Genomic DNA, 24,414 nt, shown 5'->3' with positions numbered 1-24,414 from the left:
GGGCCTCTCACTGCTGTGGCCTCTCCCATTGCGGAGCACAGGCTCCGGACGTGCAGGCTCAGCGGCCATGGCTTATGGGCCCAGCCGCTCTGCGGCATGTGAGATCTTCTCGGACCGGGGCACGAACCCAAGTCCCCTGCATTGGCAGGTGGACTCTTCAACCACTGCGCCACCAGGGAAGCCCCTAGGAATAACAATATCTTTTGAAAACAAATATTCAAAGTTTTGTTAGAACCAATTATTGTAATTATAGAGAATCCTGATAGGGGAGAATTCACTTATGAAGTAGTGAAATTATATTTAACTTTTTTTAACTGACCAGTTTTCTTAACAACAGTTGTAACTATCATCTTTCTCTGCATTGGACTTTGTCCACCCTAATTTAGAGAAACTTTAAAATTTCTGATTATAAAAATAAACTTTGGCAACATTTTGTCTGTCTCTCAATAATCAGGCATCATTTTAATTTTAGTAAATAAGTACTTGAAAATTTTTATGTAACACTTTTTCAAATAATTATTTTCTAGGCACAGTTTCTCACACGTAATTCTCAACAAGCAATCTATGGAAGAAGTAGATTGCCCACAATGCCAGATGATACAGTGCTTTTTAATCATTTAGATAATGATTCATAGTTGCATATACTTATAATGGTGAGACACTGATAGTCACAGATTTGCCATCCGATGTTAAGTATGATGTTGTATTCTATTCTACTTTGTTGCATACCTATACTCTACATTCATAGCTTTGGATAGCCAAGTCGATAAAATGGAATCATATGTGGTTGTCTTAAATATTACTAAATTCTTTCTGTATCAGGTTCACTAATTTCCCTTATGCAAATGACTCTTTAATCATTTTGTCTAACAAATATTTACTCACTGCAAATTAGTAGTCTGTTGTCTCATTGTTTATAAGGTAACTTGATTTTTATTAAACTGAAATATTTAAATATTATAAAATGTTTCCCTCACAGCTTGGACCAATCAGCCTTGTGTTTATAGGAATTATTTCTGTTCACTGTATGCACATTTTGGTACGTTGCAGTCACTTTCTATGTCAGAGGTAAATGTGGATTTGTCAAGTCTATTTAATTTATTTTAAATCTATATATTTATTTAAAGTATCAGATAGTCTTATATTTCTACTGTGCTTTGCGACTAGAAGTTGTATTTCCTATAATCTGTAACATAGACAAGTCTAGGATAATGAATATGGGAAAACGTAGGATTTCATATGATTGCAATCTAGTCAGAATATATATACTTCTTTTAAAAGAAGTGAAATAGAATGGTTTCTTTTATTTAGTGTAAGTGAAAAAACTCAGGGAAGTTATATGGGGAAAGTGGAGACAGCAGGGCTACTTTTAATTAAAGAATAATGGTCTTTAATTTGTTAGTAATTTCATTTTGGGTGTAATGCCTTTGCTGCTCTTTGCTGATATGTGGGTTGGTAGATAGTCAATGAAACAATATTTTGTTTTCTTTATTTTTGCATCATAAAATGATTCTATTGGATAGTGAACCAACTTTTTAAAAAAACGAGTATTGTCTATTCTGATAAACTAACATTCTAATCTTAACTCTTTTTTGTTGTTGCTAAATGTTCTTAAAACTTCGGGCACGTCATTTATGATCTTTAAATAACAATATATACTTAAAAAAATAGGAGAGACAACATGGCTATTTTGATGATTAAATAGGGTAATTTGTGTAACAATATATTATAAAGCCCTGTACAGATGTATTAAATAATGCCGTTCTAAGAATGGAATAATTTAAGCTTGAACAGTGCAGTTGATGTTTTTAGATAATTGAAACATTTAAATCAGTGAAACACAAATACTACGTTATATGAATGCAACAAATACATAAACTTTAACAGTGGATAAAAACTAATATACCGGTAAGAAGGGTATATAAAAATTTTTAATTTCATGAGATAACTTTAGAAGTATGCAGATCTCAAAATTTCAAAAACTCCTCTGTCAGTGTATAGCCCATTTATCTGATGTTCTTTTCAAGAAATGGATTTATGGACCAATTAAAAATTTTTCTTTTTCATATGCATGTATGTCATTAAATTTCAGGTTTAAAAGGTCAACATTAGGGTATAGTGACACTGTGAGTTTTGCTATGGAAGTAAGTCCTTGGAGTTGTCTGCAGAAGCAAGCAGCATGGGGACGGTAAGTACTTGCTATGTTATTAGTAATTATTTTAAGTATTAATAATATTTAAACTTACATTAATTTTAAGTATTTCAACCTGGCAAGATACATTAACAAAATTGTGATAAAGTTGGGAGGAAACAATATTTAGAGTTAGACAGACTTGGATTCAAATCTCAACTCTACCATCTTACAAATTTATGACCTGGGTCAAAGTATTTTTATTTTGTTTTAGTTTTTCACTATCAAATGAGTAATCCTGTGAAGTATTATTATGGTAGTCTAAATAAAATGATATTTATAAAGCACCTAGCTAACCTCTGGTATAATCATGATCAATAATTAAGTAAAGGAAAAAGAGCAAGAGAAATGTTGCTATCTCTATTTCAAATAAAATTGTGGTGTTTAGCTACATGTTCTTAAGACATCCAAAGTATGTATTTTAGCATAATCTTGTTTTTATTTTTGTATTGTTTAAATGTAACTTTATTATTGGTGGACATGGCTAATCAAAATCAGGTAAATACAGGACTGGAAAATAAGCACAGGCAATTCACAACATGCTGGCTATGGTACAAATGATACATGCGGTGGAAATTAAAAGAAGGAAAAGAGCAGTGTTAGTAGAGTAGTTTATGGTTCAATATGGCCTTTCTGGGGATTTTCAGGACGTTAGATGTGTTTATGAGCTGCTCAGAGTTCACAGCCTGATATGCTGTGTAGGAGAAGGAAGAAAACAGAGCCTAATGCCCTAGGGATTTGCCCCCAGAACCCTGTCTTCTTCCTTCTTTGCCCCCAGTCTATAGGCAACTTTGTCTATTTTTTTCTATCAAAAAGAATGGCTTTCAGATAGAAGTGGCTGGAATGATTGTTGGTAAGGATACTAAAATCAAAGGTGGATGAAGAGATCTTAAGGGAATACCTTATATGTAATTCATCAGTGAGAAGAAACTTGAATTCATTTCAAGGCACCAAAATTACTAACTAAATGAGATCCCTGAAGAACGATAGAGAACTAGAGAGTTATGGCAAGAATGAAGATGGGCACGGGCCCTTCAAGTTTCAAATGGGAGGAGGAGGGTCTGTAGATTTTTTAGACTAGGTTGCTTGACAGCTTGACATTAATGGTCAAACAAGAGACTATAACGAATTAGTAAATGCAAGCTCTTGTGTCACTAATTGTTCCCAGAACAATAGGGAAAGGTATGGGCTGTATACTAATAACATGTAGGCCGACTTTTGATTATAATAATACCCAAATAAAGCTCATTTGACCGGTGATTCCCCTTTCCTACTCCCATGTGCTGTTTTATGTAGCTGGAATTTTTTAGAGTATCTAAAAGAATATTAACAGAGCTAAGCTCCTGGAGCGGTCTCTGGTGGAATGACTTAGGGCCATGCCCCCAGTCCTCTCCCATTCCTGTTCTTATTAGTGATTTGGATAGTAGGGAATATGTTCATCCTGTTTGCTGGGAAATACACTGGGTTGATCTGAAAAAGATCTTGAGAAGTAGGAGAGATGGGCTTAAAGTAACTGATGAAATGTTTTCATGAAATCATTTTATAGACAGATACTCTTTTTTTTTTTTTCTTTTTTGCGGTACGTGGGCCTCTCACTGTTGTGGCCTCTCCCGTTGCGGAGCACAGGCTCCGGACGTGCAGGCTCAGCGGCCATGGCTCATGGGCCCAGCCGCTCGGCGGCATGTGGGATCTTCCCAGACCAGGTCACGAACCCGCGTCCCCTGCATCGGCAGCTGGACTCTCAACCACTGCGCCACCAGGGAAGCCCTAGACAGATACTCTTAAACTGTTGAATTTCAGAAGGAAATGATGGGAAAATACGGGCTTTTAACTTATGTAACATATTTTTGCTTAATAATATTTCTGGTGATAAACAGATCATAAATATGTGCTCTTTGTAGAAAATAAATGCTTTAAGCCTATTTCTTATTGTAATGAAGTAAAAAGAATAAATACTATTATGAAATGTTTTAAAATAGTTAAAAAGAGAAAAAATACATCGACATCTTAGCAGCTCTTATTAATACTTATTTGTGGGTATCTCTTTTCAGGAGTGTGGTTGATTTTTTTCTGGTGATAACACAGCTGGGATTCTGTAGTGTTTATATTGTCTTCTTAGCTGAAAATGTGAAACAAGTAAGTATTTTTCTCCAGTTTTTGAAATCATTTTCTTCTGATGCCATGGTTATGGCATCATATTTCCTCTGAGTAAGCTGTGGTTGAATATGAAAATGTGTTTCTTTCATAAATCATGTATCTTTCCAGATTTTCCTTTAGTCGTTTTTTTTTTGCAAGTTGGATTCTGCTATAATTGAATTTTACGTTTCTTGCTATTATATCAATAATGCTTGTTCTTTCAGATCAAAACAGGCATAATTTACTGATTCTTGGCTATTTGTAATTTAGACCTCAAAAGCAGATACACGGATGTTTTGGTAGCATATTTTTTACATTGATATTTTATAAAACAGTATATAAGGCATTAGCCAGCAGCCTAAAAAGTGAAGTTAAAAAGTGGGCATTATTAAAATCTCATAATTATTGCCATTGTCTAAAAAGATACTGTGTCCAGAAATGTACAGTAGTTCTCTCCATATTATAAAGGTTTGTTTTAAGAGTGGTTTGCAGTCTTGGTAGAGACTGTCAATTTGAACAAACATGCAAAGCACTGAAATAAAAAAGCTCCCCTATCAGAATAATGCCAAAGCACATTTCTTTATGTGCTTTAACTGGTAGTTGGCCTATTATTCCTACTTCACCCTCTGCTCTTCTTTATTTTAATCAATAACATTTATTAGTATACACAAGTGCATGGTGCAGTAGTAGGCATTATATATAGTAATATGTAGAACTTCTCATAAGTATTTTAATGCAGAATATGTGTTCTACAGAATCTATATATCTAAGTATATATTTGACTCATTTTTCTAAGTTATAAACTGCTTCATTTTATATTTAGACCAAGATTTGGCAACATTTTTTATAAAGGGCCATAATAAGCATTTTCTGTTTTGCAGGCCATATGATCTCTGTCTCAACTCAGCCATAGACAGCAATACATTAGATATGGCTGTATTCCAATAAAATTTTATTTGCAAAAATAGGTGGTAGAATGGGTTTGGTCTGCAGGCCAAAGTTTAATAAAGCCACCAGCTTAGGTTTTTAATGTTGGAAAGGGTCACTGAGTCTTTCTCTTATAAATAAGAGAGTTGATGGTTTTATCAGCACGACTCATTATAGATGATGTGCCTTTGAGTTTACAAGTATTTAGTTCCACAAGTCACATATTTTTAGGGCTGCTAACTAAGTTAAGAGGCTGTTTATTGGCAAGATAGACATACCATCTTAGCAGTCATTTACATAGAATACAGTGGAAATGGTGCCTTTCTAGGATTGTGCAGCATGGTAGTACTATAGCTTTTCTATCATCTCCTAAGAGAGCTACCAACAAGCTTGATTTAAAGTTATAAACAATGCTAATAATGCCTTATAATATTATATTTATAAGCTATGATATATATCCTTTAATTTTTTACAACTACTCTGTAATATAAATTCTACGCTCATTTTATGAATGAGGAAACCTAGTCTCACAGAGCATGAGCAGTGTCCCCTAGGTCATGTGAATTGGGCAGAAACTTAGGTGCCTGACATAGCTGCCACACAGTATATTAATTGTTCATCACTGGGCAGGACATTGTCTGATTTTAGTTGTGTGTATGTGTATGTGTGTGACATAGACTGTGTTAAGTACATAAAATAAATATAAGCTTAGGATTGGTGACTTTCTCCTATGAAATGATATCAGATGCTTCCAAAGTTGAATGGAAGAATTTAACTCATTTGCACATATCCTAAGAAGACCAGGTAGAAAAAGTGACTCTCTGGAAGGTAAGGAGAAGCTTGCTGTAGATAGATGAAAGATCTTTTGAGGCATGAAGAGCAACATGGAAAAAGACATTCAGTCAGACTTGAGACTTGAAAAGCTGATTTCGCAACGCTGAGCACCTCACCTCTGCAGAGCAGACAGATGGTCATTGAAACAGCATCATCAGAGATTTTCCCTCTCTGCAGAGGTGTTCTCACACTTGATAGCAATCTCCAATAAAAAACACATGGTTTGATTAAACCTTACTAATTGCTACTACTTTTACAGTTAAAATTTGTAAGATTTTTACCTCCTTAATCTACATAAAATTAAAGTTTCAGTATTTCATCGAATCAAAGAATTAAGAGTTTAGTTCGCATACAAACGTATACATCTCCTGCTTTGTAACTGTCACATGGCCGTTCTTGATCCCGTTAAGCCACTGTGGACAATCGACAGGGGGAAAAGAACTGTGGTGCTTCCAGTGATTCTAGTCCGTGGTGGTTATAGTAGCTCCTCTCTGTTCTCACTCTAAGACACTCAAGAAAATGTCAGGTAGACAAAATAGTGTATATGAGCATGAAGAGTTGGGAAGGGATTTTACATTCAGAGGAAAAAAAATGTTGTGATACCAAAGACCATGGACTTTAGAGTCAGAAGATCTGAATTCAAATCCGTGCTCTCAGTTTTAACTCACACATTGGGTAAGACCCTCTTGTGCCTCGTCAAGCCTCGGTTTCCTTATTTGTAAAATGGGAACGGTAGCAGAATCTCCCCATGTTCCTCATAAATTTATTGTGAGGCTCAGCTGACAAAGGTTTGCAAAAGCCTTTATAAAATGCATTATGCATTTTATATGCAGTATGCAAATGTAGCGTATTGTGTCTTTAATTCTACCTTTTAGCTTTGCTGAAGAACATAATCTGCCTTTGGAATTTTAACCATTAAATTACTGAATTGAAAAGTTAATAAATAGTAGAATTTAGTAAATTTGAGATCTCAATGGAAACAACTGAATTTAGTAATTTTATTTTATAATATTTATTTCAGTGTTTTGCATTTTGGTAAACATGTGAGATCATAGGAAGTCCTATTAGATAGCCAGTCTCTGTCTCTAGAGGGCACCAAAGGATTCAAATGTTTACCTGAATCTTGCTCTGGGTATGTATCTACATTTTTATTTTACTTTATTTTTTAATCTTGAGAATTTTTATAATCATCTTCCTGCCAAAGAATACTAATTATTATGAGAGATTTGTGGTAGAATTGATTTCAAATTCCCAAGCACCTAAAGACTCAAACAGTCCTTTCTAAAATTGGTTATATAACTGCTTTTCTCTTACCAGGTATCCTTGTTAGAGCTTAACTTTGATCATTATCTAATCTGATTATTGGACGTACTTCTTTGATACAGAAGTATTTGGCTCTAAATAATTTGATTACAGAGGAAATTGGGTCAACAAATAAAATACATTCTTAAAAGCCAAGTAATGTGAATTATCAAATTTGCTTCTATTTCAAATTATAGAAAATAAAATTAAAAGTTTTAATGGACAATTACAATATAAATGAGAGCTATGCATTTCTTAAATGGTACATGGTGTAACCTGAGAGTTTGTTAGTCCTGTGTGAGTTATAAATTGCCAATATAACTTAAAACTAGTAGATATATTCCCTGCAGTTTAAGATGATGTATACATTTGTAGTGACACTAAACATTGCTTATTGTGGATAAGTGTAAAATTAAACACTTAAGTTATTATTCATATCAGGATTTTGTTCTGTACTTCTGACTTTTTGGCCTTTTGTTACTGTATTTAAGGAGAGAGAGAGAGAGATGTCAAGGTGGAGGCCAGGTGGCTACTTGGGCAGGGCCCCTCTTTAAGGATTGCAGCATTTTGGTCAGGTAAACATGTACCTGTCACAAGCTAGATTCTGGGGTCTCAGGCCTGGGTTTGAATCCTAGAACCAGGACTTACTGGCTTGATATTACATAGGGTGTTGTTTTTTTTTTTACCCTCCCTAAACCTCAGTTTCCTCAGCTATAAATTGATATTAATACTACCACCCACCTCAGAGTGTTGTTTTGAGGATTAAATGAGATGTTGTATAACATTTAGTTCAGTATCTGACACATAGAAAGTACTCAGAAAATACTTGCTGTTATTACTATAGGGTCTGGTTCTTAAGAATTTATGTATCCAGAGACTTGATAAGTCTTTGCGTTCCATTGTGTTCAAAGGAGGGTACAGTATTTGGGGCAAATAGATTTTCACTGGAATTTATATTATAGTTTGATCTGCCTGTGCTGTGAGTTTTAAAGATTATTTTTAAAGTCCTCTATAATTCCATTTCTATTTTTGTAAGTTGGATTATGTGATTAATTGAATCAAGGACAATTTTTAATAAATGGAGCCTATAATCATTGAATCTCTTTTGAAAGTTGAATATAGTTTTATAGACGTGGCTGAATAAATTCTGAGGCAAAGTTGATTTATCTTGTAGAAGTTTTTTGCTCTAATAAAAATCTATTTAGTGTCTAGCATGCATGAAGATAGTTGATTTTTAACAAATATTTATTGACAGTGATGATGATTCATCAGCAGTTGCTTTATAAAATACCTTTAAAGTTAGGCTCTGATTTCTAAATTTAATTTTGAGTACTGTACATTTCTAAGAGGTACTTAGAGATTGTTTCTTACTTTGAGAAAAGTATGTTAGTAGAATACCCAGTGGCCATTTGGGACAAGCATGCTTCCACTTCTGATTATCTGAGAAGCAGGTTGAGCCTTTCTAGGCATCATGAGCACCACAGTCACAAAGCTTCACAATAAATTAGTAAATCCATCCTCATAATTTTCTAGTGAACTTTCTTTTCACAGTATGATAAAGTTATTTTGCAAAGAAGATTATCCTATTTTAATTATCCTTAAATATGATATATATATTTCTAAGACACTAGAGTATCTTAAAACTGTGTCTTTTATTTATTGTAAATGAATTTATCATAGAGTGTATATAGATCATAATTTTTTTCATATTTCTCCTTTATTATTATAAGTTGATGGAAGTTTTTTTCCCCCCTCTTCCTTATTCTCCTGGTAATCCCGTATAGGTTCATGAAGGGTTCCTGGAGAGTAAAGTGTTTGTTTTGAATAGTACCAATTCATCAGATCCATGTGAGAGAAGAACTATTGACCTAAGGATATATATGCTTTGCTTCCTTCCATTTCTGATTCTTCTGGTCTTCATTCGTGAGCTCAAGAATCTATTTGTGCTTTCATTCCTTGCCAACGTTTCCATGGCTGTGAGTCTTGTGATAATTTATCAGTACATTGTTAGGGTAAGTATAACATGTTTTTAACCGTGTCATATGTTTCTTAACAAGTAAATGTTTTTCACTTTGGAGGTAAAAGTAATGATAAGTAAAGACTCTACTTCATATGTGTCACACAGGAGATAATCAGGGAACTCTGGTTTCCTTCTCGGGGATACTGTTTAGTTGAATAAGCAATATATGACATAGAGATTGAAAGCATAGGCTTTGTAGTCAGATCTGGTTTTGAATCCTGGTAAGTATGCTTCTGGGCTGTATGATGTTGCTTCAGAAGATAGTAATACCTGACTTATTAGAGTTGTGAGATTTAGGATCGTGCCTTAGTGCACTACCTAACGTGAAACAAAGAACTCATTAGTGTTCTGTTTATTCCTTTAAGATTTAAACCAATCACAAGAGACGGGAATATAGACATGATTTTATAATTCTCTTTCACTTCTGAACCTTTATTTGCTGCCACCACTTCAGCTCACTGCCACTACACTAGGCTGTAACCTCTTTATCTGATGTATGCAATAACCTCAACTCATTTCATTGTCGGCAGTCTGGAGATCCTTAGCCAAGTTTCCTTAAAATATTCTATTGATGGGATTCAGGGGATCTGCAAATCCCTTAAAATTATTGATAAGATTTAGTGTTTCTGTATGTATATATGCATTTTTCTACTGAGCAGCTGTATAGCTTTCATCTCTCATAGGAGCCAGTGACTCAAAAAAGGTGGAGAATCCTATTTTTTCCTGATACAGTCCATTTTATACATTGCTGCCAAAGCAGTTGTCCTAAAATCTCCATTAGCAATTCATTACAAATTCTTTTATGATGGATCTATGTTGCCTTTTTGCCCCATCTTAATTCCAAAGCCTGTAGACTCTTTGTTATAGCATGTGAGAGTGAAAGGGGACAGGCAGGAAGATCTCACAAGGCTTTCTGGAGTTCGTGACCCCTTGGCTGGACATGTAGGAGTTAGTGGAGCAGAAAAGGAGGCTCCTTAGGTAGAGGGAACCATGTGAGCCTTGAAGTACAGTTTAGCGTTATCCAATAATCCAAACATTTTAATAATTTTTTCATTTTGACCCTAGCTTATGTTTCACCATTATATCACACAGTTCTACCTATGCTTCAGATCTTCTAAATCTATTCCCCAAATTTTCCCTGTGCTGTCACACTTCAGTTTCTTTGTTCATCCTCTTTCATTGGCCTTGAATTCCACTTCTAGTCAGGTAAAGGCAGAGAACACAGGCTGGTGAGGAGACTTGGGCTAGCTGGAAGAAGTAGCCAGTGTGGACCCAGGGATCTTGAACAAGATGCGCAGTCTGTGAGCTTCCAGATAATGAGAGTTAGAAGAAGGCTATGAGTCAGGACCAAGAAATCAAAGCCAGAGTCAAGGCATAGGCACAAGTAATAAGGGTAATGGCAACTGTCAGGTCAAAGAGTAAGATGCTGAAACCACGAGGAGACCTGTTCTAGAGAACAGCACAGCGTTATTGGGATAGAAAGCCAAAGTCGGGAAATCTTAGAGACCAAAAGAGCAAGGAAAGTAGAGTGGGGAATGAATTTCATTGGACACCGTCAGCAGTGGTTGATAACTGACTATATGGCTCTCAGCTCAGACGTTGAATGTGCTTATGTATTTCCTATTATGGCAGGAGCCATACCCAGTGAGAACAGCCTGGGACTTACAGGTGGAAACAGGTAATCAGGAGCATTTAGCTCAGATGGAATGTATGGGCTTGAGGGAAACAATTGCTTTTGGCAGTGAAATCCTAACGGCTTGGCTACGTTTAACATAGGATGCTTAAAGTTTTTATTGAAAGAGTTATTCACATTTATAATACACGTTTGCTGCTGTGAAGCTCAGAAGTATATGATTTCGCTCTTCCATTTTAAATTCTTTCAAGTACGTAAAGATGTAAGTTATTGACATCTTATTTTTTCTTTCTCCAGAATATGCCAGATCCCCACAACCTTCCAGTAGTGGCTGGCTGGAAAAAATACCCTCTCTTTTTTGGTACTGCTGTATTTGCTTTTGAAGGCATAGGAGTGGTAAGGATTTAGTCTTTATTACTGTTGTTTTAAAATCTTAAGTTAACACAAGGACTTATTTACATTTAAAAATGCCTGTTTTTCTTTTGTTTCTATTTTTTTTATTCCTAGAAAACGATTTGCATTTTGGTACGATAGACTTGAATTATAGTTTACTTCTACTTACCAAGACTTTTATCTTAGATGTATCACTTTTTCTTAATCTGTAAAGTGAGAACATTTGAATAGATGATTTTTTAACATTTTATCGTGGAAATTTTCAAACCTATACAAAACTTAGAGAATAGTGTGATGAACGCCTATGTAAGCATCACCCAGCTTCAAAAACCATTAACTTATGGCTAATTTTGTTTGATCTGTATTCTGTCTACTCTAGCAAGTCTGGGTTATATTCAGACAAATCCCAAACATCATATTTTATAGACTAGATGATTTTAAATGAATTGAAATTGTTACAAAGTTACTATTGCATAAGAAGAGTCAAATATAAATTCTCTTCTTAGATTTATACGTATCATACTTGTTTTGAGAAATGATGTTATCATAAAGCTAATACCAAGAGATACAAACATCCCGAGAATTCTGAGATCCTAAATATTTCCATTAAAGATGCTTCCAGTTCATTTCAAGCCTAGAATATGTAGATTTGGGGAAAGTTGAATATTGCTGTTTACTCCACAGCTTATGTTTCATAGCCTGATGGTTTGGTATGGGAGCAAAACCACTCATAAACATCTATTTATACGAACCGCAGACAAAACAGAACTAAAAGACAATTTTATGCCATTTTACTTGGGTTTCTGCTCTCTCTGAATTCTCCTTTATAGAATTCTCACTAATTCTTACAGCTCCACTTATCTGTGTTACAGATATAAGTGTAGATTTTCATTTCTGCTTTAACTAGTAAGCTCTAGTTAACTGTTGGACATTTCCAGTTAAGTGTTGTTCCTCTGACATCTCAAATTCAAGAACTCCGAAGTCTGACAGATACCTTTTTTTTTTTTTTAAATCTAAAACCAGTTTCACTTTCTCATTTCTCTATTTATTTTAGTTTTACTTCCACTCACTCAAGCTTGAAATGTTGGAGTATTTCTTTTCACTGTGTCCCTGGTTTCCCCATTCCAGTCAGTAATTAAGACATGTTGAGTCTTCTTTTCATATTTCCCCAAATCTATTCCATAAAGGAGATTATGTGTAAAACATTTAATGCTGCTTGAGGGAGCCTCTGTAAATGTTCATTTCCTTCTCTTCCTCCTTTTCTAGCTGCATTGACACCGTTCTTGGCTTTAGCTTCTTATTTCAGGTCTGGATTATCTCCGGAACATACAAATTGTTCACTGTTCTGTTTTCTGTTAATCACTTAAAATTTCCACGTAGACCTGACTAACGCACCTGAAAAGTGGAGATGAAATTAGTTATTATCTCATGAGGTTATTGTAAATACGATGTGATGTATTACATGCAAAGCTTTTGAAAAATACCTAGCACATTGTAAGCACTCAGTAAATACTTGTTATTATTATTACTTAGTGTCTTTCACTGCATGGTCAAATTGTATGGTCAAAATCTCCAAATATTTGCCTAAAAAATTAACCTTTCAGTTAGCCTTTTTTCCTTTAAAGGTTTTTTTTTTTCCCCATAATGAAAATATTCATCTTATTAAATTGACGGACGTTAGATACAGATGGATAGATATAGGAACAGTTATAGACATGTATATACATGGGTTAGTATACATCCATATATTTCCTAACTCTGTCTGCTGAGAGAACTGGAAGCAGTGGCGCCCAGTAGCAATGAGCACACTCAGCGCCCAGATCTTGAGTTCTAAATACAGTTCTCCAACAAAGGAACCAAAGTTCTTTGGAGAAATAGCTGATTGTAGGGCTGAAGCAAGGAAATTCAATGTGGGTCTGGAGCATCTTGTAGTGCCAGAAAGTATGGAAGTGCTCAAAAAACAAAAGAATGGATGCATGTCAAAGGGACACAGGACCCAACCTGATAGAATTCATGAGACCAAAGATGGAACGATATGAGCAACAAAATAAATAATAGTGTTTGGGATTCATACTCAAAGTGTAAAACAGATATACATGAATCCATACTTATACAAATAAATGATTAAATAAATAAGTACGTAGGGCAGATTTTCAAATAACTTATGTAGATACCCACCCTCCAGGAGCTCTAATTTAATCCCCTCTATCTGTAGTGACTTACTTCCAATGAATAGAGTATGATGAGGCAGGAGGAAAAATCTCTACAGGCAGAGAAACCTGGCAAACACTGTCTTGCCCAAGTGATCAAAATTAACTTCACCAGTGATAAATCACGTTGATAGCATGGGTGATGAGAAGGGCACTGCACCTCTGTGGTATCCTTTTCTGAAACCTATTTTCCCAGTCTAGTCATGAAGAAAACACCAGACAAACCCAAATAGAGCGACTGTGTACCAAATACCTAACCAATGCTCCTCAAAGCTGTCAAGGTAATGGATAATAAGGAAGGACTGAGAAACTGCCACAGACCAGAGGAGATTAAGGAGACAGGACAGCAAAATGCAATGTGCTGTCCTGGATGGGACCCTGGAGCAGAAAAAGGACGTTAGTGGGAAAACTAGTGAAATGCAAATAAAGTTTGGAGTTTAATAGTAATGTACCAATATTGGTTCTTAGTTGTAACACAGGTACTTAGGTAGTGTGAAATGTTAACGATAGCGGAAACTGGTCAGGAATATATGGGAGTCTTCTGTTTGTCTCTGCATCTTTTCTGTAAATCTAAAATTATTCCAGAGTAAGAAGTTTATTTTAAAAAACCTGACAGATAGTTTTGCCTACTAAGAGCTGATTTCAAATCTTTTTATTTTAAGAATAAAAAAATCTGTAGTGTGAAAAAATATGTAACACGTAGAAAAATACATCTACAATTATGTTTGCATATAAACTATAGAAAGATTCATTTGTGTACATATAAGACGGGATATTAGATTGTTTTAAATTATTTGCATTCTCTTCTTAGGTCCTTCCACTGGAAAACCAAATGAAAGAATCAAAACGCTTCACCCAAGCATTGAATATTGGCATGGGAATTGTTACAACCCTGTATGTAACATTAGCTACCTTAGGATATATGTGTTTCCATGATGAAATCAAAGGCAGCATAACTTTAAATCTTCCCCAAGATGTGTGGTAGGTAGACAAGAGTTTGTTAACCTAGTTTGTGTATTTTGTAGTATAATTTACCAATGTTTCATGACAAAGGTGTATTCTTGGTTTTATGATTTAAACATTTAAAATCTTTACTGCGATTTTTTTATTTGTGTAATCTAAATTTTTTTCATAATCTTCAGAAGAGATCACCTGTGATTTTACATATTCTTGTGGGATTTTTTTAAAAGATTCAGAATTATAGGGTGTTCCAAATTTGAGTAACATATAAGAGTAAAACATGACTTTTATTTATTTATTTATTTTTATTTTTTGGATTTTTCGAATTTTATTTATTTTTTTATACAGCAGGTTCTTATTAGTTATCCATTTTATACATATCAGTGTATACATGTCAATCCCAATCTCCCAATTCATCACACCACCACCACCACCCCCCCACTGCTTTCCCTCCTTGGTGTCCATACAAAACATGAATCTTTTAATATACACTCACCTTATTAAAAAAATTTAATACTTATCCTTGCTGTCAAAAATACAACACTCTGGGTTCCTGATTAAAAATTACAACCCATCACTCATGGCCCTCACTGTTTTACTGGTCACCTTTAATACTGTATGTGCCCCAAGTCCTTTCTGAACACAATTAGGCCACATTGTACAGTTGAGCCTCAAACAACATGGGTTTGAACTGCATGGGTCCACTTATACGTGGATTTTTTTCAATTAACATATTAGAAAATAATTTTTAATTAATTTTTATTGGAATATAGTTGCTTTACAATGTTATGTTAGTTTCTACTGTACAGCAAAATGAATCAGCTGTACATATACATATATCCCCTCTGTTTTGGATTTCCTTCCCATTTAGGTCACCACAGTGCACTAAGTAGAGTTCCCTGTGCTATACAGTATGTTCTCATTAGTTGTCTATTTTATACATAGTGTCAATAGTGTATATGTGTCAATCCCAATCTCCCAATTCCTCCCATCCCTCCTTCCCCCTTGATATCCATACATTTGTCCTCTATGTCTGTGTCTCTATTTCTGCTTTGCAAATAAGATCATCTATACCATTTTTCTAGATTCCACATATATGTGTTAATATACGATATTTGTTTTTCTCTTTCTGACTTACTTCGCTCTGTATGACACTTTCTAGGTCCATCCACGTCTCTACAAATGACCCAATTTCATTCCTTTTTATGGCTGAGTAATATTCCATTGTATATATGTATCACATCTTCTTTATCCATTCCTCTGTTGATGGACATTTAGGTTGCTGCCATGTCCTGGCTATTGTAAATAGTGCTGCTGTGAACATTGGGGTGCATGTGTCTTTTTGAATTATGGTTTTCTCTGAGTATATGCCCAGTAGTGAGATTGCTGGATCATATGGTAGTTATATTTTTAGTTTTTTAAGGAACCTCCATACTGTTCTCCATAGTGGCTGTATCAATTTATAGTCCCACCAACAGTGCAAGAGGGTTCCCTTTTCTCCACACCCTCTCCAGCATTTATTGTTTGTAGATTTTTTGATGATGGCCATTCTGACCAGTGTGAGGTGATACCTCATTGTAGTTTTGATTTGCATTTCTCTGATAATTAGTGATGTGGAGCATCTTTTCATGTGTTTGTTGGCCATCTGTATATCTTCTGTGGAGAAATGTCTATTTAGGTCTTCTGCCTGTTTTTTGATTTGGTTGTCTCTTTTTTTGGTATTGAGCTACATGAGCAGCTTGTATATTTTGGAGATTAATCCTTTGTCAGTTGCTTCATTTGCAAATATTTTCTCCCATTCTGAGGGTTGTCTTTTCGTCTTCTTTATGGTTTTCTTTTTGTTTTTATTTTCATTACTCTAGGAGGTGGGAAAATTGGACAGCTACATGTAAAAGAACGAAATTAGAACACTCCCTAACACCATACACAAAAATAAACTCAAAATGGATTAAAGACCTTAATGTAAGGCCAGACACTGTAAAACTCTTAGAGGAAAACACAGGTAGAACACTCTTTGACATAAATTGCAGCAAGATGTTTTTGACCCACCTCCTTGAAAAACTTGTTGAGAGTTGCAACAATTTGAAAAAACTCAGAAACTACATAGCCTAGAAATATCAAAAAAATTAAAAAGTTAGGTATGTCATAAATCTATAAAATATATGTAGCTATACATATAACATACAAAATATGCGTTAATTGACTGTTTATCAGTAAGGCTTCCAGTCAACAGTAGGCTATTAGTAGTTAATTTTGGGGGGAATCAAAAGTTATATGCGAATTTTCAGCTGTGCGGGTTGGCACCCCTCACCTCTATGTTGGTCAAGGGTCAACTGTAAGTAAATAGTATGAATATTCATATTAATATTATATACATCTTAATATTTTCTTTAATATTAGAAGCATATTCTGCTAAATGAAGCAATATACAGGGTTTTTTCTTCTTCCAGAGATTGGTCTTTGGAGATTTAAAAAAGATATTGGCAGTTATTACAATGCAGACTTGCTACCTTATTTATGAAATGGAAGGTAACTCCTTAGTTTTGATAAATGCAAAGAATAAATGCTGATTTAATTGAAATCACACCGCTCCTTTAGCTGCTTGGGTAAAAGTCTGTGAAACCTTAAGTTTAAATAGTATATATTTTGTAAAATAGATAGCTAGTGGGAAGCAGCCGCATAGCACAGGGAGATCAGCACAGTGCTTTGTGACCACCTAGAGGGGTGGGATAGGGAGGGTGGGAGGGAGATGCAAGGGGGTATACGTACATGGGGATATATGTATATGTATAGCTGATTCACTTTGTTATAAAGCAGAAACTAACACACCATTGTAAAGCAATTATACTCCAATAAAGATGTTAAGAAAAAATAAAGCATTGTTTCCCATTAAAAAAATAAAATAAAATAAATAGTATATATTTTGGCTGGCTTCCTAATGAGAGTTTGACTGCTATTCAGTAATCATTTGAATCCTGGGTCTTCACTGGAGTCCAGAATGTTGTTAGAACAAAGGTATGTAGGGAACTATTTATGACAGAGAGAAAGTACCTAGAATAGTTTCCAGGTTGCACAAGAGGCATACATGCAGTGTGTTATTTATTTATTTTTAATTGTAGTTTTACTTTAGCTATGACATATTTACAAAGGTATTTCAAGATGGAACATGTTTTAATGTCATACATTTGTTTCAAGCTGGAGGCATGACTACAAACAAGATATATGGTTGTTCAGCATTTATTTCATTAACCTGTTTTATAGTTGATTATGTAATTTTGTTTCCTTCAAATGTGCTTCTTTTTTTTTGTAACAGTTTAATGTGGAGTAGAAACTTAAGTAGCTTAATATAAGAGAATCAAGGCTAAAAATTATGGTAGCTTAGTTCCTCTTTCAAAGACAATATGTCTAGAAAATAGGATGGTATTTTTCTCCACTTGGAATAATATTCAGACTAAATCCTGAAAACAAATTTATAAATAAATTTGACAAGTACTTTTAATGTCAACTATAAAATGTAGGTGGGGAAACAATCTCAGAATTCTTCCCTACTCTTACTCACGAAAGTATTTACCGAAAGTCTTAAGGGCGAAAGTGAGAGTGCGTGCATGTCAAGTTGAGACGTTCCTGTCCGCAGGGAATTAAGAACATGGTGAAGGAGCAGTGGGCAAGGCTGTGGAGGGAGTGCTTTTGGTATTCACAACTAAATCCTGAGCGAGTGATACTGTCCCTGCAGTAGCTTTAATTAATCCTTCCCTTTTTCTGCATCCCCTTCCCACCTCTTGCCTTATCCCTAATTGCTGTGGCTCCCCAGTTAGAAAGGAACTAGTCGCCAGCCTTGATTAAAAAGGGACTATCAGATCATAGTTTCTATTCAAGAAAGCCTAGCTAGACACCTGCTTTTTTATTTAGAAGAGGAGAGCCTTGTATCCTAAGAAACAAAAATCTGGAAAAAACAGGAAAGCAAGTCAAGATACTCTCCTTTAGAGAACTTGTAACACCTTCTCATTGTGTATGTATGCCTTCTGTGGCCTATAGTCTTATTTCTTTATGGTCTTCAGCTGGGACAGTTAAAATACTAGCCATGGCTGGGGGATGCTGGAGAGGAGATGCTTGTCTGTTATAGTGATAGTCTTCCAAAATGAGAAGTTTGGACTAGAACAGTCATGGGGTTATATCTAATGTTCCTTTCTTGAAATGCAACCCACCCGTGCTTCAGGCCATAGGCCTAGCAATTTAGAGAACATACAGTGTACTCTTTGTCGGCTGGGCATGAAATCCAATGACTGTCACAAGAGCCTAGGGAACTCATAGCCGCTAGCTATGGGAAGCTGTAAAGGGCTTTTGATGCCACATTGACTTAAAGTCTCAGAGTTCATACGGGGTAGTTCTACAAGAAAAGATTGAATTAGAAAGCAGCCCCAGAATAAAGCGAGTATGGATTAGAGAGGCTCCAAGTTATTATTATTTATTACCCTCAATCTTAGTGAGGCATCATTTTTTAAAACTAGTTACGAATAATATTGTTCAATATATTGCATTTAGCTTTTGAAGTAAAGGCTGTATTTTAAAGATGATAATGAAGTAAATTCACAATTCCGAGCTAGAACATTAGCACCTTGAGGGCAGGAACCCTGCATCTTCTGGGTTTGTGATGCATCTCCACAATCTAGCGCATAACTCAGCATTTAAGAGGCACTTAGTAAACGTTTGTTAAATAGTGTTCTAGGCATAAAAGCATTTCTCTTATTACTACTAGTCTTAGTTGAATGATGTTTTAGCAGAGGTTTTCCAAGGTTTCCACTAAAGTAACCCAAATAGCAGACACACTTCCACTAACAGATATCAAGGATATTAGGTTTTCATATAGACAAACACTGAGAAGCAGTTAGGTGACTTCTGCTGCCTCACACGTGGCATTCTTCATGAAGCACACAATGGATAGGGGAGATTCAACCAAAAATAGGAAAGTAGCATGTAAGAACCAGGAAGGTATGGAGTAGGTATTTTAATTTATTTAGAATATTGAACTGGGACTTCATTTCCCCCCCAAAACAGAACAAACCTTCAGTCTGAGCTCATGCTTGCAGCATATAGGAGCTATAGGAGGCTGAGTATTCTGGGAAATAAAACTCACAAATAGTGGCAGGTAATCAAGCCACACTACACCTTAACTGACCCTACCACACAATCAGGGAGCTGAACTCTGAGGAGTTTGTCCCCTGAGATGAAAATATTTAGGCAAGAATGGACTCACCAAGAGGCACAGTAAACAAAGAAGTAGAGCAGTAAATTTAGGGAAACTGGAAAAAGAAGGTTTGTATATTCTGGACTATTCCCTCTGTCCTCTCCCTCAGTAATTCTTCATGATCTTCCAATATTAAAGTTGCCTGTATCTAGGAATCCTGGCCCAAACGGCTTCTGCTTCTCCTTTCCTCTGTCTGTCATTTTCTTCCTCACAGTGAATATTATTACATTGAAAACGTAGGGCGTCTATCAAATTCATTTTTCATCTAACAGATATTTATTGTATGTGTTTTTTGTACTAGGAAGTGTTCCCAGGCACTAGTGATAACAGCAGTGAACAGATAAAAAAATCTCTCCCTCGTAGTGCTTACATTCTAGTGAACATGCTACAGGATTGTAGCTAGTTCTCACAAAGACTTCTTGACAGATCTTAACCCTCGAGATTCTTGACAGTCATGAAAGGTCCAAGAGGGAAAGTGACTTACTAGATTCTTTCCAAGGGTAGCTTCTGTATTCAACCTTGAGAGAAAGAGAATCAGTCAGCCACCTATTTCCCAGGTTAGCTTTAAAAAAATTAAGATATTCTTATCTATGAATTTTGTTTAGGTATTGATTTCTTAGCCAATGTGGGGAAAAGAATAGAAACATTGCAGTTTTTGAAATCCTCTGTTTTCAAAACTTATGTTTTCACTGGACCGTTGAGTTGTTTTCTCCCCCATAATCTGATTCTATATATTGACTGCAAAATAATTATTTAAAAAATATATTTCTGCTCTTTACTAAGATACTACATTTCTTTGCTACCAGTATAACAGACTTTGTTTTCAAGCAAGAGTCATTTCATTTTTGAAGTATTTTTATTTGTGATAATGATTAGACGTAGTTTCTAAGAATCACCTATCCATACCCATTTTTGATCATTAATATTAATTTAATTAACATTTAATAAGTATCTATCCCCTGCCAAGTGCATGGGGGTTTATACAGAGAAGAATAAAACATAGCCTCTAACTTTCAAGAACTTTGGCACTGAGTTTTGTTTTGTTTTGAAGACTTGTTTTCTTTTTCTTTCTTTCTTTCTTTCTTTCTTTCTTTCTTTCTTTCTTTCTTTCTTTCTTTCTTTCTTTCTTTCTTTCTTTCTTTCCTCCCTCCCTTCCTTCCTTCCTTCCTTCACTTTCTTCCTTTTCTTCCCTTTCTTTCTTTCTTTCTTCTTTCTTTTAAATTTTTAGCTGCACTCCACAGCATGTGGGATCTTAGTTCTCCAACCAGGGATCAAACCTACACCTGCTGCATTGGAAGGCAGCGTTAACCACTGGACCGCCAGGGAAGTCCCTGGCACTGAGTTTTAAAATACCTTTTAACGTGTACCATATGTTATTTAAAAGTTGTTTTATATTCTTCTATATCATCAAAACAAATTCCTATCACTTTAAGCAAGTTTTTTTTATCCTTTTGAGAGACAGTTTACTGGGTAGATTCTTCTTTCAACTCTTCATTTCTAAAACTTAGTACCTATGGACAGTTACCACAGATACATGCTTAAAACCAAAATGAGAACAAAGGTTGATAAGATATAGAAAAGTTGAGTAGAGAAAAATAGTACTTGAAAATGTAGATATCAAACATAGAAATTAGTGGGTTCTTAAAACAAAAAAGAAGTAAAAGTGGAAGAGTTGATTTTAAAAGACTGTAGCGCTTCTCTTAAACACTCATTTCTGTATTACTCTTTGGTGGATGATTAGCAAATATACCAGCTTCTAAAAGACCCAAACCATTTTATTTCCCATTTCTACTCTGTGTAACACCAAGTGATAGTAATTACATATAATTATTACTGAATGGTATTAATAATAACCAGATTTTTAACCCATACAATTTGTTTTATATAAATAGAAAAGTAATTATACTTATATACATAATGATATATTTTTAGATATATTGGTAATCATATTTTTAAAACATGTAAGTTAAAATATAATTAGAAAAAAAGAAATGTTGTAATAATAAACTGATAAGAATATTCATTTAATTCTCCACAATTACGTATCAGAGTATATGAAGCAATCTTTTGGTTATTTTGTACATTTCAGTAGCTTGACCATTTATGTTTAAGCATCAAGCTGAGAAATATATCTTGAATCATTTTAAAATTAAGATAGTATTGTTGCTGGCCCTAAGGCATTCCTTCTTGCCTTAATTATGCTGTTTGTAGTATTTTCAAATCTATTTCTCTCTCCCTCTTTTTTTTTTTTTTACAATTTTTTCACTTTGTATTTTGGGGACTTCATTTTTTTTTTTTAACATCTTTATTGGAGTATAATTGCTTTACAACGTTATGTTAGTTTCTGCTGTCTAACAAAGTGAATCAGCTATATGTATACATATATCCCCATATCCCCTCCCTCAAATCTATTTCTACTCAGCTTTCTTCCTTCCTCCTTCACTCGTATGATGAATACATTATATAAGGAGACTTACCGAATTCCTTCTTGCTTGACGACAGTTTAGGAAACTGTTTATAATCTTGACATCTAAGTGATACCATGCAGGATTTGTCTTTCTCTGGCTTATTTCACTTAGCATAATGCCTGCCAGGTTCATGCATGTTGTTGTCTTAATCTAACTTTCGTTTTAATGACTCAAATAAACAGAGAATAGACTGGTGGTTGCCAGGGGCTGGTGGATGGGGAAGAAGAGGAGAGTTTGGTAAAAGGGTACAAATTTTCGGTTAAAAGATGAATAAGGTCTGAGGCTCTAATGTATAACATGGTGACTGTGGTTGATATGTGTTATATAATTGAAATTGCCAAGAGAACAGAATCAAAGTGTTATCGCCAAAATGGAAAAAAAAGGCAAATATGTGAGGTGATGGATATGTTTGTTGATTAACTCAGTTGTGGGAATTCTTTCACAATGTATACATATATCAAATCATCACGTTGTGGACTTTAAATGTATTATAATTTTATTGGTCAGTCGTACCTCAATAAAGCTGGAAATAAAAGAATGACTAAATTTTGAAATTTTTTAACAGGTTATATCAATCAGTGAAAATTCTCTATTCCTTCGGCATCTTTGTGACATATTCAATTCAGTTCTATGTTCCAGCAGAGATAATTATCCCTGTGATCACATCCAGATTTCATGCTAAATGGAAGCAAATCTGTGAATTTGCTATAAGGTCCTTCTTGGTTACTATTACTTGTAAGTATCACTGCATATTTATAGCATAATGATTTTTATTGTTGAATTTCTTATAATGAAGCTACTTAAAAGTATATTTTTTTATATTTTTAAAACAATTTTGTTCACCTAGCTGGGATACATTTTGGTTTAAAATTCTGTTATTCTATATCTATAGAAGAACAACACAAACTAGCTCCTATCACACTTAAAACAACTAATCAACTTATTATTTTGGAAATGACCTCACTCATGATTGAAATATAAGTATATTTAAATCAGATGCATAAAAGACCCCTTATATTGTTGATACACATTTTACTTTGGTTTTCTAGTTTTCCTCAACTTTTTTGTATCTGTTAACTTTTGTATATTTAACATTTTAACTCTCCATGTCTACCTATACGAATGGGTTTTTTTCTGTTTTGGTCTTTAATAATTTCAGTGGCTTATTTTACTTATTATTTGAAGGAGTGTGTATAATCTCTTATTAAAGTTTCACATTGTAGAATGCCTCCACAAGGTAGAATTAAGGATGGAGGCTCGTGGAGAGGGAGCTTGAGTTTGGGATAGTGGAGAGAGTATGAGTTTTACAGTCACACTGAACTGACGGTTCAAACTCAGGCCTCCCACTTCCTTGCTGGTGTCTTTAGGTAAGTTACAAACCACCTTTGAGTCCTGCTTTCCTCAACTGTGAAATGAAGATAAGACATTTAAAAATATTAACAAAGTAGTTAGAAATAATTGTTTTATTGCCACCACTTTTACGATAATCTCAAATAGAAAGATGACTGCAACACTGAACTAACGGGATTGCTTAGAATGATACCAGGGACCAGATTACTGGGGATTTTGGGGAACAAGCAGCTTTGGAAATTCTATAGAAGATGTGAATCACCATCTTGGCCCACTCAAGGTTAGAGAATGGTAGAACTAGAAATTCTGGCAACTCTGTCAATTACATTGAGCAGCTTGGGGTGGAGCTTATGCCTAGATTTAAAGAATTGGGTGTATTACATTGTGTTCAAAGAAAAAGCAAAACTGGGAAAATTAGATAAAACTTATTTTTCAAAGTAATCACTTAAATGAAATAAGTAAACTAAGAAGGGAAATCACATTGAGGAATGACGTCAATAAGCCCATACTTTGACGACTAATGAAACATTCAGGAGGAAAAAGTTACTTTAAAACATTTTGGAATATTTTTTACACATTGATTTTATTGACATTTTGACAACTACTAAATACAAAGACTTATTTCAGTCAAAGTCCTTTTATCAGTAGATGTAAGACCGTTCTATTCTGATAGTATGTCTCCTTTTAGAGTTAGTTACTGAATTTTAATAACTTCATCCGTTTCTGCACATGGGCTGCTGTCGTT

General features: G+C 34.7%; 1 protein-coding gene across 2 annotated transcripts in view; it reads left to right on the top strand.

Moving 5' to 3' along the window:
• SLC36A4 (solute carrier family 36 member 4) overlaps positions 1-24,414 on the top strand; it is a 45,887-nt gene that overhangs the window by 12,796 nt on the left and 8,677 nt on the right. Inside the window, exons 4-10 of one of the 2 annotated variants that reach the window (XM_079928304.1) lie at positions 980-1,068; positions 2,093-2,188; positions 4,243-4,327; positions 9,175-9,402; positions 11,341-11,439; positions 14,458-14,627; positions 22,885-23,054. In XM_079928304.1, the coding sequence (XP_079784430.1) occupies positions 980-1,068; positions 2,093-2,188; positions 4,243-4,327; positions 9,175-9,402; positions 11,341-11,439; positions 14,458-14,627; positions 22,885-23,054 (937 nt within the window). The remainder of the gene's footprint in view (positions 1-979; positions 1,069-2,092; positions 2,189-4,242; positions 4,328-9,174; positions 9,403-11,340; positions 11,440-14,457; positions 14,628-22,884; positions 23,055-24,414) is intronic. The other variant, XM_079928305.1, reaches the window with a different exon arrangement.

The sequence above is a fragment of the Stenella coeruleoalba genome, assembly GCF_951394435.1.
Source record: "Stenella coeruleoalba genome assembly, chromosome: 8".
In the NCBI taxonomy this organism is placed as follows: Eukaryota; Metazoa; Chordata; class Mammalia; order Artiodactyla; family Delphinidae; genus Stenella; species Stenella coeruleoalba.
The sequence above is the reverse complement of the archived record's forward strand: the minus strand, read 5'-3'. Positions and strand labels throughout refer to the sequence as shown.